Source organism: Anarhichas minor, unplaced genomic scaffold (genome assembly GCF_050575085.1).
Source record: "Anarhichas minor isolate MPS153535 unplaced genomic scaffold, ASM5057508v1 ptg000027l, whole genome shotgun sequence".
NCBI classification, from domain to species: Eukaryota; Metazoa; Chordata; class Actinopteri; order Perciformes; family Anarhichadidae; genus Anarhichas; species Anarhichas minor.
This window is the reverse complement of record NW_027466473.1, coordinates 13,460,772-13,478,493: the sequence shown is the minus strand read 5'-3', so window position 1 is coordinate 13,478,493 and position 17,722 is coordinate 13,460,772. Positions and strand designations below refer to the sequence as shown.

The 17,722-nt window shown below is 42.8% G+C and overlaps 1 protein-coding gene across 1 annotated transcript in view; it reads left to right on the top strand.

The window, feature by feature from the left end:
- The first annotated feature begins 2,329 nt into the window (after nucleotides 1–2,329).
- Nucleotides 2,330–17,722, top strand: part of dchs1b (dachsous cadherin-related 1b) — a 63,191-nt gene continuing 47,798 nt past the window's right edge. The window contains exons 1-4 of the mRNA XM_076101457.1: nucleotides 2,330–2,368; nucleotides 2,450–3,157; nucleotides 3,278–3,475; nucleotides 3,673–4,446. Of these exons, the coding sequence (XP_075957572.1) occupies nucleotides 2,330–2,368; nucleotides 2,450–3,157; nucleotides 3,278–3,475; nucleotides 3,673–4,446 (1,719 nt within the window). The remainder of the gene's footprint in view (nucleotides 2,369–2,449; nucleotides 3,158–3,277; nucleotides 3,476–3,672; nucleotides 4,447–17,722) is intronic.

The window sequence follows — 17,722 nt, the reverse complement described above, 5'->3', positions numbered from 1 at the left end:
CTCATCACAGCGGGGACCCCAAAGGCTCTGACTCTGAGTTTCCCTCCCAGCAGCAGAAAGGTTTCTTTTCATCATCACACCCCTATTTGTCTCTGTGCGACCTCCACTTTTTTCTATTTTCGTCCTTATTCAAGGCAGACAGTCCATAAACAGAAACACTCCAACTACTTTGACACACAGCAACCACAACAAAAGAAAGGCGGGTATCCTTGCTCAGCTCAGCTTGCCTCTTTGCGTAGGAGTGAAGCAACTGTCCAGAGCAGCCGTCTGGACCAGATGTAGAGATCAGTGACCGCACCAGAGGGACCAGTATCAGTGTCTCTCTCTCTGTCCCACTGGAGCTATAGACTTTATTAATCTCTTTTCCTCGGAGGCCTCATAAACTACCGCAGGAGGTCAGGGTCGGTAGAAAGACCGGCGGGATGGATGATTGCAGGAGGATTCATTAGATATTGAATAATGTTTTTTATTTGCTCTATATATCATGCAAAAGTACTTCAGGAGCCTTGGAAATCTAAAATTAATCACGGAGTTGTATTCGCTCAATAGCATGTGATCTGAGTGTAACCTCACTCCGATGAACTATTGTCTATTTAAAGAAGAAACTGTTTCTCTTCCTTTGATTGTATATGAAATAGCTGACTCCCTTACAATCAGCCTGCAAAAAGGTCGGTCTGTGGTCTTTTTGTATTTGTGAGTGTCAATGCTTCAATTCAACGTATGTGCAGATACTGCAGCCGGCAGCAAGCTGGCTTTCTCTCTAGAGGTGGAAGACATTCCTAAAGTTAACTGTCCAGACTATACATGCACTGGGGGAGTGATTGTCTCGGTGAATATGGCTGACCAGCAAAGGCCAACAACCTCCATCGACAACTAGCGTCCTGCCTGCTACCGGACCTTTACCTGCACCACGCATTTATAGTTATAATGATTTGTACCAAACATTAGCTAATAGAGGCAGGACTCATTCACATTCCAGAGAGTTTAGGTGTTCAATGTAAAAGATTGTTAAAGCAGCATCCCTCTGGTCTCTTGGGCTTGATGAATGAGTTATGCTAGGGCTGGATGGCCCTCCTCATTGCAGGATGTTTTCAAGAGTCATACGCTCAATAAATCTTCCCTTGTAAATACGAGAGAAACATGCATAAACAGTTGGTCTCGTTTTGAACATAATCTAAATATTTGTGGACCTCATCAAGGGGTAAAATGAGCATCTATCTCGTGAGGGACAAGAGCGGCCATGCAGGTTAGATTTGTACTTTTTAGAATTTCACGTCAGTTTCCAAAAGTATGTGTGTCAAACCTGGGTCAAATAGCATTTGCAAATAATTATTAGTGTGTGTTTTAAGTTTCTGTAAGTACCAGATGGTGGGTTAGCTGTAGGATAACTCAGGCAGTGTCAGTTGAGTTTTAGATAGCCTTTGAGCAGTTGTGATTGCCTTTCTTTCAGTCAATGTGCCAACTGATGAGGCAAGTCCACTCTTCAAAAGACTTTTTGGCAAAAAGTGTTTGACCCTGAAGTGTTGCATGCCTTTGTAGACAGTTACAATATGTATATCTGTTCATGATTAGATCCAGCTATGACTGATACGACTGATATAGCATTAGCATGAGGACGATATTATCTTTATGGATTTGTGCATGATTTAAAGTTTGGGGAACATAGAAGCTAAGCTTACAGACTTAAATGGCTGCTTTTCCCTTACTTTCCCATACATTCCATATATTGGTAAGTGTGTGCGTGTGTGTGTAAGCATTTTCTATCATAAAAGAAAATCTTACAAAGGATCTTGCTGCTCATTTCAGTGTCTTTAATGTGTTTTCCCTTGGGATTTCAGTGCGTGACTGCTCTGGACACTTTAAAATGTTCTCACCCAGTGAATAAAACTTGTTATCCTTCAGATAAATATAGTTTATGATTCTGTTCTCAAGCCAATGTGGATCCTGGACAGATTTAGACTTCCATTTGCATGCTCTTTCAAATCTTCATGATCCAGCTGAAGAGTTCTTTCCAAAAATGTCCATTTAATGGGGTAAAAGCTTCACATTCATCAGGCAGTGTCTTTAATATAGGTTGAGGATTGTAAAAGTGTTAGCACACTGTCATGTAAGGATTTAAGATACATACTCCACTGTGGAAAAAACGTTTTAATTTTATGCTAAGTGAATTTTCAAGATATTTTCAAATAGAGAATAAAAAAAAAGCTGTTCAATCGCTCAATCCACACATCATAAAATATATCGTTACTTAAAGAAATACATCTTTTCTCTGTCTGATATTTTTCTCTTTCTCTTTTTTTCTTTCCCCCAGGTGTAGCAGAACCCAACCATGCCGATAACAAGTAAAGGGTCAAGACGGAGGGCTTGGGTCAGCGGACCTTGTGTGTGTTCAAGTCTCTGGCGACGAAAGACACTCTTTTATTTATGCATCCTCCTTGTTTTTGTTCAGTCTACAACTGTCCTTGGAGCACTGGAGCTCCAGCTGGATGAGGAACAGCCGGCTGGGACCATCGTAGGTGACATCAGCGCTGGGTTACCGCCTGGTGAAACTGGGGGTCTTTACTTCATCTCGGACCACGAGAGCACAGGTGTTAGCAACGATCTCAACATCGATGAAACCACAGGCATCATTACCACCGCACGCCGTCTGGACCGTGAGCAAAGGGATCACTATAGCTTCATCGCTGTGACAATGACAGGAGTCACTGTTGAGGTGTCGATCAGCATCAACGACATCAACGACCATGCACCTATGTTCCCCAAAAAGAAAGCTGTTCTTAAAATCCCTGAGCACACCGCAGTTGGGACAAGGTTTTCTCTGGAGCCTGCGACAGATGCAGACAAGGACCAGCTGACCACTCAAGGCTACGCTATTCGAGAGGGCAACGTAGGCCAGGCATTCAGACTGGAGACCAAGAGAGCTTCTAACAAGGTGCTGTATCTAGACCTGGTGGTCAATGGACTTCTGGACAGGGAGAAACGCTCATTGTACACCCTGGTTCTGGAGGCCTTTGATGGGGGATCACCCAGAAGGATGGGATCTATGACCCTGGAACTGACTGTGACGGACATCAACGATCACGCGCCGGTCTTCAATCAGACCAGATACCACGCTATTATCTCTGAAAGCCTCCCACAAGGCAGCAGCATCCTACAGGTTAGCTCAAGTCTTGTCAGTGTTCGGATAATGAGTCAATACTTCAATAACAGTTCTTTTGTCTGAAAATCCACATGGTCCATGGTCATTTTAATTTCAAAGACGTTCTTATCTTTTCAGGTGTTTGCAACAGATGAGGATGAGGGCGATAATGGTCTGGTTCTTTATGAAATCAACCGGCGTCAGAGTGACCCTGATCGCTCCTTTGTCATGGATATCAAGTCTGGGGTCATCACTTTGAATAGGCCCCTGGATTATGAACTGAAGAGGGTTCATGAACTGGTGGTCCAGGCCAGGGATAACGCCAGCCACCCTGAGGTAATTGCATTATTATTCATAAAAGTGCTTTAAGCATAAATGTTAATGATGACAGGTAATATCTTGTTTTGTATAATATGTCTTCCTGAAGGGTCATTGTTATCAGGTTTTTTGTTCAATTGATTGCTCAGTCCAACACTGACAAATTTCCTTTTTTTGAAAAATAAAAGTAACATAAATAATGCAAATTTTTTCAGGTGACCAATGCATTTGTGACCATTCATGTCCGTGACTTCAATGACAACCAGCCCACCATGACCATCATCTTCCTCAGTGAGGACGGCTCTCCGAGGATCTCCGAAGGAGCCCAACCAGGCCAGTATGTTGCTCGGATATCTGTCACAGACCCAGACTATGGAGAGTACGCCAACGTCAATGTGTCCCTTGAGGGGGGTGATGGGAAGTTTGCTCTGACAACCAAGGACAGCATCATCTACCTGATATATGTTGACCAGGTCTTGGACCGAGAGGAACGGGATTCTTATGATCTGAGAGTTATGGCCACAGACTCCGGCACACCTCCCCTCAGGGCGGAGTCATCGTTCACCATTCAGGTGACTGATGTCAATGACAACCCCCCTCTGTTCGACCAGCAGGCCTACAGACAGACTATTCCTGAGGTTGTCTATCCTGGCTCCTTTGTTCTCCAAGTGACTGCCAGGGACAAGGACCAGGGCCCCAATGGGGATGTTCGATATAGCCTGCTCAAGGGCAAAAACTCTCACTCTGATTGGTTTTCTATCGACACGGTCACTGGGATCATTACCACAGCGATGGCTCTGGATTTCGAATCAGAGCCAGCACCTAGTGTGACCGTTGTTGCAACAGATAGCGGCCGCCCGCCATTGTCTTCCACAGCAAAAGTGGACATTGTGCTGCAGGATGTTAACGATAACACACCTGTGTTCTCCATCAACGTCTACAATGCCTCCATCAAGGAGAACACCCCAGCTGGGACCTGCTTCCTAGAGGTAAGAGAACACCCTGAAGAAGTTTTCTCTGCAGGCTTCTTTCCTTCTCAATCTTTTTATCCAGCTCTCTGTCACTCTGCTCGTCTTTATTTTGTAGGAGACCTGCCGTTTTTTAATTCTCATAGTGCTATGTCTTGCACCATGTTGGCTACAACACTGTTGTTCTACTTATGCAGCCAAAACCAAGTATTCACTGCCTCCCCTGTCCTCTCATCTCTTTATTCACTCTCTCTTTTCACTTTCCCCGTAAGCTCTCTCTGATTACTCCCCCGGCAAAAGCCTGATTTATACATTAATACAAATGAGTCTGGAAATCAGTCATATCTGAAGGGGAAAGCAGTCTCAAAGTTTTATTTCAGAAAAGTTTGCTCTTGGAAGCCTTGTGATGTGATTCATAAAAACTGAGCTATGAGAGTGGGTACAACGATTTATAGGAGAAAAAAGAAACGGAGAGAGAGGGGCAGGGAGGCAGACTTCACCTGCATTCCTGACTCTACTGTGAGGAGATTTACTCTGTGCCGGCATGTCCTCTCTCTCACCTCATCTGGTTGCCGTGGTAACCAAGCCATCAGCGTAGGGTGAGCCCTCGGGATCGCGCGGCAGCTCGGCTGTCTCGCTTTTATCTAGATTCCAGCAGGTCTTATGTATGAGGAGGACCTCTCCCGAGAAATGAAAGAAAGGATGACTGGCTGTTTGTCTTCCAGCAAGGTCTTAACTTTGCATCAGGCACTGTTTAGACTGTTTTTACAGGTTGGTTTTACCCCCTCTGCCGTGAAGCGGATGACATTTCAGCATTTCTGCTTCTCAGCATTTTAAAGAGTGCCTACTGCTAAAACCAAAACATGCAGTGGCTTTAATAATAGGTTTTGGACCCCTAAAGATACCAGCCAAACTGGAATTAGAAAAATACCGGTAGTTGAATACATGTAGCATGTATTTGGAAAGAGTAACTAGTTGGTATTCTGTGGAAACTCGCATATGGGCCTCCTGGGAAGACAGTAGATGAGGGAAGTAAGGGAACGTCATGAAGGGGAGGGATATGAGATGCAGATTAATTAAAAAGGAAAAAGAGAGATGGAATAACCTGTGAAAGGATTGAGAAAAGAAAAAAGCAATACGGATATATACAGCCTTTATGTGATTCATTTCCGATTTGTCTTTACAATCACAGATACAGCCTGTCTGTTGCTGAATTATTGAACCCTGTAATTTGCTCCTAATTAGGCTGCTCTGTTGAATTACTTTATGTCTCAACCGACTGAATGAACCCCCTGGACCTCGATTCCAGTTGCTGCAACAGTTCAACCGTTAGTCGTTTCTTTAATCTTAGCCTGCATTTATTCTGGCAGTAGGTGCAGGCGTAATCCCACGCCAGACACCACGGGTGGTTTTGATGCCAAAGTGAGTGACTAAGGCTTGAATTGCTCATTCCGGCACGTTCCTCAAGGTTTGCTCGAACCGAGCCAAGATCCAGGCAAGAGTCCGCCCACAGGGGCTGCGAGTTTTTCTGGGCCAATGAAATATGTGTCCACTCAGACAGGACACACTCACGCAAATGATGTTATACCTGACATCATACCCTAATGGATGTCGTTCCAGGTCTGTTCTGTATTTTCCCCTTTTGCCTGCCAACCGGCTGTCGAGATTGTGGAGCATTTGGTATTTTACTCTGTCAAGAAAGTGACAACGTGAAGAATTGGGTCAGCTGGTCCAGTAGACCCCGTTTACATTTTTGTGTGATGTTATTTGGCACCGACCATCAAGTTGTGAGGGTTTGTCACGTTCCCAACCGAGTCGAGGCGAAGGCAGAATGTTCTCAGAATTTAACCAATATTTACAATAGATAACAATCACTGTTTGACTTTAGGAATTATTATACTGGACTGACTGGCTCGGCTTGAATTTGTATAAATATAGGGGAAAATCAGCAAATCTTTAAAATCTAAACAAGGAAAAATGTTATCAGAAGAAATGTTTCATGAAATGGGACACATACACACATAAGGTAAGGGGTAGTTTTCTTTTCTGCCAAAACTAGTCTTCCCAAACTCTTTTTCTTTTCTCACATTCTCTCGGTTTCTGTTTTTGCTACTTATTTGCTCAGTTTGTCTTTTTTGGTATCTTTCTCTTGATGTCTCTCTTCATTTCTCTCAGTCTCCACTCGCAAATACACACACATACAAGCAGCAATAGTGTGTAGGACGTTTCTTATCAGTTGGGCTACTAAAGTAATCTGTAATGTGCTGCACTGTTTATGTAGCCGCGACACAAAGGAGTTATTTATTTCTTGGTTTCCCTGCTTTCCTCTTCCCCCGCTTCCTTAAAGTATTTCCCAGGCAGGAGAGGTTATGGTGCCTCTGTGTGTGTGTGTGTGTGTGTGTGTGTGTGTGTGTGTGTGTGTGTGTGTGTGTGTGTGTGTGTGTGTGTGTGTGTGTGTGTGTGTGTGTGTGTGTGTGTGTGTGTGTGTGTGTGTGTGTGTGTGTGTGTGTTTGTGTGCACATCCATCTGATTCAGGTTCATATCCTGAGAAGGTAAGGGTCATGAGAACAGCGTGAATTGTGGCTGATGATGAAAAGTGACAAGCATATTTTAGAGTGGAGCATTTTCATTGTTTAAAAACTCTTATTCGCGTGCAAATATTGCTGGAATCATCTGATCTGTGTGGGGCCTATTTGAATGCCCCTGAGTTGATCAGTTTTCTTTTTCTCTTTTTCTTGTATAATCTGTGTTGTTTTTAGAGACAAATAGTATTTCCCTCCTGTGTGGGCCTTGCAGAGTTTCTGTCAAATCCAATGACATGCTCACATCTAGCGTGATCTCACAAGCAGCGACATGCACGCTCTTGTCAAGCCTCAAAGTACCAACAGACATCAACAGATGAGAGGCAAGCTAGAAGACACATTGATTAAAGAACAAAGAAAACTCGGCTCAAATGGATCAATAGTACAAATGAAATAAAGGGACCATGACGAAGGACGAATTAAATAGTTGAGAACAAGACGGCAAAACAGAAGACAAAGTTTACATGCGTGTGTATATCTACGTATAGGCATTCCTGTATGTCATATCTGTGTTTGTGTACTTGTACATTTTTAAAGCCAGTAACTCACTTTCAGCAGGTGATGCATCTCCCCGGTGAGTTTCACCATGTGGTTTCCTGGTCAAGCCCGTTAAACAACACTTAATCATCTCAACAGAGGCACAGATGTGCTCAGCTGGGAGATGTACAAACCTGTAGAGAATAGCTTGCTGGCATTGCCGTACAACAGTGTAATGGTGCTGTTGGTAGATGACATTTTGACACCATGCTAAAAAATGAATAATTTTCAGAATCAAAAAGAAATAAGGTGGTGAAATACGGTGAATGATGAATACAACCTGGAAGCCGTGCTGGAGGCCCATGAGTTCTTTACGCCCCACAGTATAAAATGCTGGACAGAATGAGAAACACACTGACGACTTTGCTGTTCGTACATTCTTGCTAGCACTGGAGGTAAAATTAAATCCAGAGGGATTGTCCCTAAAGGAACATGAATATGCCCCTGATTATGATATAGCTTGCAAATAAAGTGACATTCGGACCTGAGATTAAGGGGTGCAGGAATATCCAAAATAGAAATGGTGCATCCTCTGGGGAGGAATTACAATCTTACCATTAAATCACAGCTGCCCACTGCAAATTTCTTCCGAAATCTGGGTCTTTATGATGCTCTGCCATTCACCAAACAGCTTGTCAAGGGGACATTTTAACCTTATGGCGGCGATTTCCTTCTCACCAGTCAAATGTGGCCAAATCTTGCTCTGGACTACATTTTCCTGACAGACAGACATATTATTTCACCTACTGAGCAGACCTTGTGGGTAGTCAGGTAAAACAAGAACAGAGAGTCACACAAGAACATTTGAGTGTGAGTGTAGTGTGAAGGCGACTGAAATAGAGCAAAAACATATCGGAAAGGAGAGGTTTCTTTTGACAGGTGGAGTTAGTCCTCCTGAACTTCCCGCTAAACCACTTAAACAAACACAGCACGTCTGCCTGTCAAAGCAATCAGCAATGTTGGTATGAAGTCCGACGTCTGGAACCCCGTGGCTAAAGTCTCTATAAGGAAATACTAATCATATTTAAAACACATATTCACGCATGCACACTGAGACTGATCACATTTGATCAACCAATAGACCCAGAGATATTTGGTGACAGCCTGGAAACAGGAAGGTGTTCTTCTTAAGCTTCCTGTAACACCGGACCAGTCTCCTGCTGGTGTCGCACTGAATCTGACCCCTGCGAAAACCAGACCGAACCTTAGCTTCCATTTAGAGCTTTCACGCTCTCCTACAGCCCAGACTCACAGTACACACACTCTAGTTTTTATTAAGCTTGAAAATGTGAGGGGGGGGGGGTGCAATGAAATTTATCGTCCGCTTGATGTCTTCCTTCAATGCTTGTTCTCGAACAGTGGCAGCTGTGCCTTAATACGGCCGCGCTCTGTTGAAACTTTATCTTGTGTGTTTTAATTAATCTGTCAGTGTGTTTAATTTGCTAGCATCAATAGCTGCGGGAAGAAAGGCTGCAGGTTGGAGCGATCACTTGTCAACACACGCCTCAGTTGCATCTAACAGGTGATCAGCGCTGACAAATGGTTGGGTTCGCGCACAAACAGACACCAGCGAGATCCAAGAATTTGGTCAATCGTTTCATGCTGTTAACAGCTGGCCCGTGTTCTGACACACTTACTCTCTCTCTCTCTGGTTCTGTATTTCTGTCTCTGTCTCCCACTCTCCCCCGCCGACTCACACATCTCTCAGCTGCCAGTGAAGTTGACAGGATGTGTGTGATGAGGGATCAGGATGGTGTGTCTGCCATGCGAACTATTCTCATAGCATCCATCGACACGTACTGTGAATTCATCACCTGTTTGCTACTGGAAGCTCAGAAGCCATGAACGAAATCCATCTTGGTTTTACGCTCATGCGCTAAACTTTCTACATAATGAGGTGGGCTTTTATTTGTTAACTGCATGATGGTAATGCCCGTCTTAAAAGAACAGTTGGTCTGAATTTATGAGAGTGTTTTTAGAAATGTCTCCGTTGCAATCCTTGAGATCTTTATTATATGAACCTCCATGTTACCTGCAAATACCTGCAAATGAAGAGACATGATACAGGTGTTGGTGAATCTACCAACACTGAAACTGTATAGTCTTTTATCACATTCGTGCAAATCTATAACAGTTCAGCACCCAGATTCTCTTATCAGACAGATTTCATTTTTCAGCTGTTTGATGGGTGTTGGATTCTGGGCCAAGTTGAATAAATCATGCTTTTGTCTTTCTTTTTCCCCTCAGAAGCAGTAGTTTGGTTCCATATCACTAGCTGTTGGCATATGCTGTGTTTTAACCCTATCAGAGTGTTCATTCAAGTGTGATCTGACTGGCCGAAGCCTCTGGAGAGAATGGCCTCACGCCTCATTAAGCCCAATACTCCGTACCATATGGCAATGAGGGCTTTTCTTCTCTCCCTCGCTTTCTTTCGGTCTCTCTCTTGTCTGACTGGTTTTTATTCCATTTCTTCATCTCATCTGTTAGTGAGTATCTCAATTTCCATTCTTTCTTTCTTTTTTTTCTTAACTTTTTACCTCATGTCTCGTGGGCTTTTACCCTCGAGGCTCCTGTACTGATCTCAACTTTATCTTTGCCTATTTTAAAGGAATCAATCTTCCATCAGCGAGTGAGACTCAAGTATGGAAACAGTTTCTTTCTTTGTCTCTCTCTGCATCAGTGGACTATTTTAGAGATAAGCATTTCAGTACTACACAATTAAATGTATTAATGCATCAGTTTCACTTCTCATGGGACTTTTACTTACTTTACTTTTATTATGTCTCACACCTAATGGTGAAATATTGAAATTGCTTCTTTTGTTTGACCAAATATCCCAAATCCAAAGATATTCTATTAAAAAAATCCATAGACCTAAGCAAGTAAACATTATTGGCTCACATGTGCAAGAGGAAAGAAGAGTTCCTGAATATCAGCAAATCGCACTCCACAAAAATAAAAAAATGTGTAAAGAAAATAATTGCGTTAATTGAAAAGTCTTTAGTGCAGCACGTTTCTTTCCACAGTCTGAAAGTGACGTGGTGGACACGTTCAGCTTTAGTCGAGATAGCTCCTCAGTGGAACACACTGATATCAAACAGCTGCAGGCACAGGATCCTCCATATACAACACAGACAAAGCTGAAGCCATTCACACACACATGCACACATTTTCTATCTGTCTCTTCTCTCCAGCCTTTATCTCCCTATTCCAGCTCCCCTGGGCTGCTTTTGCATTGTGTTTCTTTTTCAAACTTATCTGACGTCCAGACGTCTTCTCTATCTCTGTCTGGGCCACCATTTTGTCAGTCAGTGTCATCTCTTATTGCCTCTCACTCCTACACTGGAGCTTGAGAGTGAAAGGAACAAACTCACAGGCACACACACACACACACACACACACACACACACACACACACACACACACACACACACAGACAGACAGACTCGCATATTGTGGTTGAACTCAAAAAGTGCACACACACAAGTAAGCAGCAGGTGATCCTTAGGCTTTCCATAGTTCATTTGGTCACACTAATCTAATTTCATAACACACTGAGTTAAGTTGGTGTACATTTAGATGCTTCCTGTGTTTCTCTAGATTGTATTTGCTTTGGGAGAGGTTCTGCAGTTTGAAACAGCAGGTGGTCGATAAGTTAGGGGTAAAGGGCGGTACAAGCACTTGTTTCCCAGTGTATCAGATTCTGTCATTTCTGCTTTACAGAGATACGCGTTGGATTTGAAGTCACAGTTGGGTGTGACCAAGACATTTCCCTTTGAGCGCAGAGTTTCTGTGGCAGTAGGCTCAAAATATGAATGTTTCAAGTCGTTAAATCATTGTTTCTTTGTTGTTATTTGCTTGCGCTACTCGAGGACATGCCTTGTTTGTGCGTCTGTGCGTGTGGTTGTCAGAGCTGTTAACTGGCTGATTCTGCTCCTCTCGTGTTGTGTCTGTCTCAGCTCTCTCCATGCTGTTTATTTTCATCTCAGGGGACAAAGACTGAGCGGCTCCAGATATTTGTTTTCTCAAATTAATCCTCCATTTTAATCATCTCACTTGTCCTCTTCGACTTCCTTCTCACCTCAGAAACTCAAACGTGGGGATGCTGAGAGAAGCAGAGAGGGAAACATTAGTATTCCACATCTAGCATAGCGTTTGCTTTGCCAAAATACACAGTGTTTTTTAAAATAATGGCACCGACTTACAAAAAGCATTTTATATCCAGTATGGTCCGCATCACGCTTTCTTTACATTTCCCAGATGCATTTCTGTGATGCGTGTACCTCATATTGTCTTTTCTTCAAGCTTCAGCTTTTATAAGATTAGTTCTCACCATGAGTTGTCTATTAAAGGTTAGAGCAGCACCAGAAAGAATGAAAGAAAGTTTCCACTCCCAGGGTGGAATCTTTTACAAGAGAATCTCTTACTACTTCCCACCTGCCCAGTCCACCCTCCACCGATCCCCATTTCTCCCTTGTTTTTGACTGCTGTCTGTTCCACTGAGCTGTACTGTACGTTGGCTGAAGTGATGCATTTAACTGGAAATATATATGACTAAACAACTTTGGATGTAGGTGCATACATCTAATTAAATGCATGTACAGAGAAGAACAGAAGTACAGGATGAAACCCTGACGCATGAGCTTTAGGGATGAAAAACACCAAAAGCTCTGAGACTTATTTCCATTGTGGGCCATCGTGCATGTGAGCGCGCATGTGTGTTTGTGGTCGCTGGCTGCGGTGTGTCAGAGAGGATTGGAAGGACTGCTGGAGTGGAAATAACTTCACTGTTTACATGGGCAACTGCTGTGATTTGTTTCATTCAACTGTACAAACCTTGAGCCGCAAGGGCTACGGGATGATTACTGACGAAGTGATGACAATGGCTGGATAGGTGATCAGAAAGGGGATGAAAATGTTGGAACAGAAAATCATATGTAAAAATAAATACAAATCTATTTTGATTGTTACCTTTTTCTTGTTCCCAGATTCCTGTCTCTTTCCTTTGAGCAGGAGCAGTCCCATATTCAGGCACGCTCTGGAGGTTCCTCCTGTAGCCTTCTGGACTCAGTGAACCCGTCCATGCAAGATGAGCAGAATATTAATTTAACAAGCAGCCTTGAGATGAGGAATGAACCTCTTTTTTTTCCGTTTAAATTGACAACCTAACTTAGTGTGGCTTTTAGAAGCTGTGCTTTAGAAGCTGTGCTTAATACAGACACGTCATTTCTCTATTTGGGCCAAGGTCTATCATTTCAGCACAAATATCTATAATATTCTTTTGAATGAACACAAGCTGCAATATAAGGAAAGCTCCATTAACACTAATAATATACCTATAAATACCTGCCTCTGAGTTTGCCGTTTATCAATAATGGCCTTGATCATTTCTCTAAGCTCTTGAGTTTAAACATCTTGACAAGACGTGCGGCCTTCATACTCTGGTCGTTTAAAAATTAGGCTTCAGGCAACTTTCAGCTGCTTTCAGGGTGGTCTGTCTTTTTCTGACCAACCATACTGTAACTCGTAAGTTACGGAGTTAAGGAAAAGGAATTCTCCATCTTTCCTGTCACTGTGCCCTTCAGTATTCAAACCCTGCAATTTGGACAAAGCTCTTAAGAACTATGACAGAATTTATTTTTCTTTTTCGTAGCATGTCCTGCAGTCAGATCATGCAAGGTGTTTGTGTTGGAGTCGTGTAAGGACTCTAAAATGAATCTCTCTGACATGAAACAGTAGTCGCTCTGTGTTGTTTTAACCTCACACTGAGTACATTTACAGGCCTTTGGCCTGGGCGATAGGTGTTGGCTGAGGTTATGTAAATCATCTGATTTGGATTGAGTTCTGTCTTGGTGTTGCAAGTGATTTAACTTTTATAGTAAGGATGTGTCAGATTTAATGTCAATTTAGGAGAACTAACGTTTCTGGTGCATGTGGCCCAAATTCCGCTCTGTGGTTTTGGATCAGATTTACTGCGGCCTAACACACCCTGGTGCACAGTGTGCAGTTGAGGAAGTTCTTTATACTACTTGGAATAAATCTCTTGGTTTTGAAATAACAGAATTCAGCAGTAAAAGTGCTACTAGATGATGTACTCAAGTCAAAGTGCACAGCCATGAGACAAACAGGCAGAAGAGACGTACGTGACTGTAACAAGTCGACAGAGAGGGATTGCTGTCACAAGTCTGGATCTTTGGAGCAATCAAACACTCGGCTCTCTTCGCTTGAAGATGTTTGCTGTGCTCCTACGAAAAGGCATCAAAGGAAGTGACAACAAGAGGGAATTGCACCAGCCATCTCTGAATGTCAACATCTGGTGTTGTAGCTGCTGTCACTCACCACAGCTTAATGTTTTCACATCACGGCTCAGCAGAGCGGGACTGGTGTTGAAAGTGGGAGCAGTTGGTTGGTAGGGAAGGTGAAAAGGGATCCATTTTTTTTATTGGATCTGATATCCTACTCATCCATTTTCATACAGAGGAGAGGAAGAATATTTGTTGGTTCATGTCTTAATAAGGAAGGTTAAGCAAGAATGGTATTTGCTTTGTGATTCATCTGAAATACATTTTCTCAACACTGACTAAACCTCATAAATAGATGAAATCCACAAATTAAAGACCTATCACAAGTGATGCAACTAAAATAAGACCTCATGTGGAGCATTGGAATAGGTTAGTTAGTGTTTTGAATGGCAGTAGGGGCAGCTGAAAGCAAAGTCTACAGTTGAATGAAGTGTTGTATCTTTTGTATGGTGTGTGGAAGAAGGATTGTAAACAGAAACAAGCTATAGTTGTGTCTGTGTCTGCTAATGATGGTATAAACCATTCCCCTCTCAGGGCTGTGTCAGCCTGGATTGTTAATGGAGAAACCCAGTTATGTTGGTGATGCACCGTCTCTCTGTAGCTTGGCCATCCTTCTACTCCCTGTAAGGGAATATCAATTTAGAAAAACGCTGGGGCTTTCTGATGTTGTCAAGGGGTTTTCACTCACACAAACACACATACAGTATATACATGCACACTGGTAAATTCCTACACCACTTGAGGGCCGTTGAGTGTATTTCGTGCCCCGCTCCAGGGGACAATTATAGAAGAGCTGCTTGATTGCAAGAATCTTGGAGAGCCGGATCTGCTCCTCTAATACCGGATACAAGAGCTAATGTCAATCCATCGAATTGCTATTTTCTTCTCCTTTGTTTCTTATCGAAAGAACGGTTCTTTCAAGTCATGCAGATGGAGAGACTGAGATCACAGGAAGTGCAGAACAGATGAAACGGCTTAGTTTGTGAATAACGTGTAATGCAATGTACACTAAACACTCTGTGTTGTGATGAAGCATGCAGTGATGGTAATGAATTGCAAGAGTCTGATCTTGGCTGATCAAAATCGTATACCTTGTAATGCAGTTGTCTTTACCTGCATTGTATAACCTTTTTTTTTTTACAATACATTGCAATATCCAAACGTTATTTTCATCAGATATTTTCAGCTTTTAGCTTCTGTTGCTACGTTTAGAAAGAAAAAAAAAAACCTTGTGCTCCGCATGATCTTTTTTGAACGGCAGACGCAACAATTCTGTTAATCAACAATTCTTCTTTTTGCTGTTTTCTTTTGTCGTCTTCACTCATGGTCGAGGTAAATGTGGAGATTTAATCAAGACACTCGTTAGTTTTGTTTCGTTTATATATGATTTTAATAAACGCTATTGTTAGATTTATCGCCTGTTATTGATGTTTTTTTATTTAAGATTTGTCATGAAAACTGTGTTAGACTTTTTATTTTCTGTCAAGCAGTAAAAATAGTTTATACTGTATATTATAGTGCACCCTGGTTCGCCTAATTGCCTTATTACATTGCATTGCATAATTTTCAATGTGATGGTGAGTGATGCTACAACAAACAAGCAATGATGTCAGAATAGCATATCGATGCTATGCGGATCATCAAGTAGTTAAATACAGTCTGTTTACACATATACTTCCAATCATGTAAAATCATATAAAAAAGGAATTTAGTGCTCTTGCAGGAACATCACAATATTTCTCAAATGAAGAGCTGAATATGTGGATGATTTATAGTAAAGACACGAAGAGCTCTGGAAAGATCAGGTCTCTGCACATGTAAGGCAGCGAGCGAGAGGGTATGAAATAGAAAGAAGAGGTAGTGATGAAAGGCGGAGAGCATGTGGTGTGAAAGCATGAATGCAGGATGCAGCCGAGGTGCTGATGGTTACCATGACAATGAGAGACGTAGAAGGGGGGGGCAGGGGAGGTGGGGCCGAGCCAATTCATCACCGCTTCCTCTTGTGTGTGTGTGTGTGTGTGTGTGTGTGTGTGTGTGTGTGACTTCACCTCTATCTATCCGAGTGCGCCCTTGAAACAGGCTATTTCTCTCTCTGACTCCTTGCCTGCACACACATTTACACATATAGTTATTAAAAAGAAGAGCAGTGCATTGGTGGAATGGGACGGAGAGCTGACAGGTAGTCAGCAGACCAGCGGTGCAGGTCATCCTTTCAATGCCACAAGGATGCACTGGAAATGCTATTGATTAGATGATAACGGCTCCAAGGACGGGGCTCTATCTGTCTTTGCAAATTAGAACGCCCCGATAAGTGCAGATTTGGACTGTGTGTGTGTGTGTGTGTGTGTGTGTGTGTGTGTGTGTGTGTGTGTGTTTTTTGTCTGCAGGGGAGTAATCTTCCATCCAGAGGTATTTTTCATGGCTGTCAGGGGGAGAGTGGGGTCATGTTATTGTAACTGGGCACGGAGAGGAGCAGGCAGACAGTCTTCATATGAACACTCACCCATGTGAAGGATGATCGCCATTACTTCATAGAGATAGCATGTGCGTGCGTGCGTGCATGTATGTGATGGGGGAAGCGTGATGGCTTTCAAAGGGCTGGAGCCATCGTTCAGCGGTAGCCATGGTAACGGGATTCTCAGGACCACATGGAGGGAAAAGAGAGAGAGAGGGGGGGTCGGGGGACAGAGAGAATTATGGGGAGTGGTGATGGCGTCTGTAAAGCGATGATGTAGATCTGCGGCCTCATACAACCAAAGTGCAATGCAGGTTGTTTGTTCTGGCCACATGACAGATCATAGTAAAAATGTAAATGAAAGGAGACCTCAAAAGGATTCATTACAAATGTATCAGAAAGAAATTACAGACACACAAGATAGCTACAAACTACACTGAATTCATGCTGCTGGGGTCATATGTAAGATACATACATAGAAAGGCAATTACTCCAGATTCAACTTGTGAAATCAAAGCTTAAATCTGTACACAGAATTACTTACAACAACACCTTTTTTAAGAACTCCCATAGTCCCCTGTAAGTAAGTACAGAGGTGGGTTTTTTTACGCCAAAAACCATATAAACTTCTTTTTTAATATACCTCTGAGGAAACAGCCTAATACTGTGCAGCTCTCCTTGTGTCGGAAAACGTTTTGTTTGTGTGGCATCATTTCAAGCACATTTGCAAGACAGATAATGTGTGTGTACGTGCGTAAGCGCTCAGCTTGCTTTCCCCAACACCTACAGTGTGACTCACTTAATGTGAGGTTAACGATCCTCAGCCAGCTGAAAAGAGACACCACGTGCGGGTTTTATTTGCATCACCTTTAAATCCCTGCGGTCTGCCGCTGCTTTGAGGTAAACTGAGGTAATGCTTACCCACAACTGTAAATACTCACATGCATGAGCCAGATTGACTGGCACAGCAGTAGGTTTGGCCTAGTGGTTTGAATTAGCAGAAAAGTAAATTTGACTTGTTTAAGTCCATTCTGTTCTTGTCTGCTTTTACTCGCGGCTTCTTTTCTTTTCTTGCTTATCTAAATAAAACTGACGGTTCAGGTTCGCTCCAGCTTTTTAGGCTCCTGCATCCACAATACTTCCCCTTCTGTCTCTTTCAATTCAGCAGAGAATCTGGACAAGCACACACACTTACACACACCGTATACACAGCCTCCAACTGTGGCTCTAAATGGAGCCCTTTGTTTTCTTAATTGTCAAATTAAACATGTCACTCTATTTGAATGGGACACGCATACGCCAGCTGCCAGCTCACCCAATTGAGAAATGGGGGGGTTTAGCCTTTATTCATTAAAGACACAAGCCCCTTCCCCCCCCCCCCTCCCCCCCAAAAAAAACTACTTGAACATGCTTGAAAAATC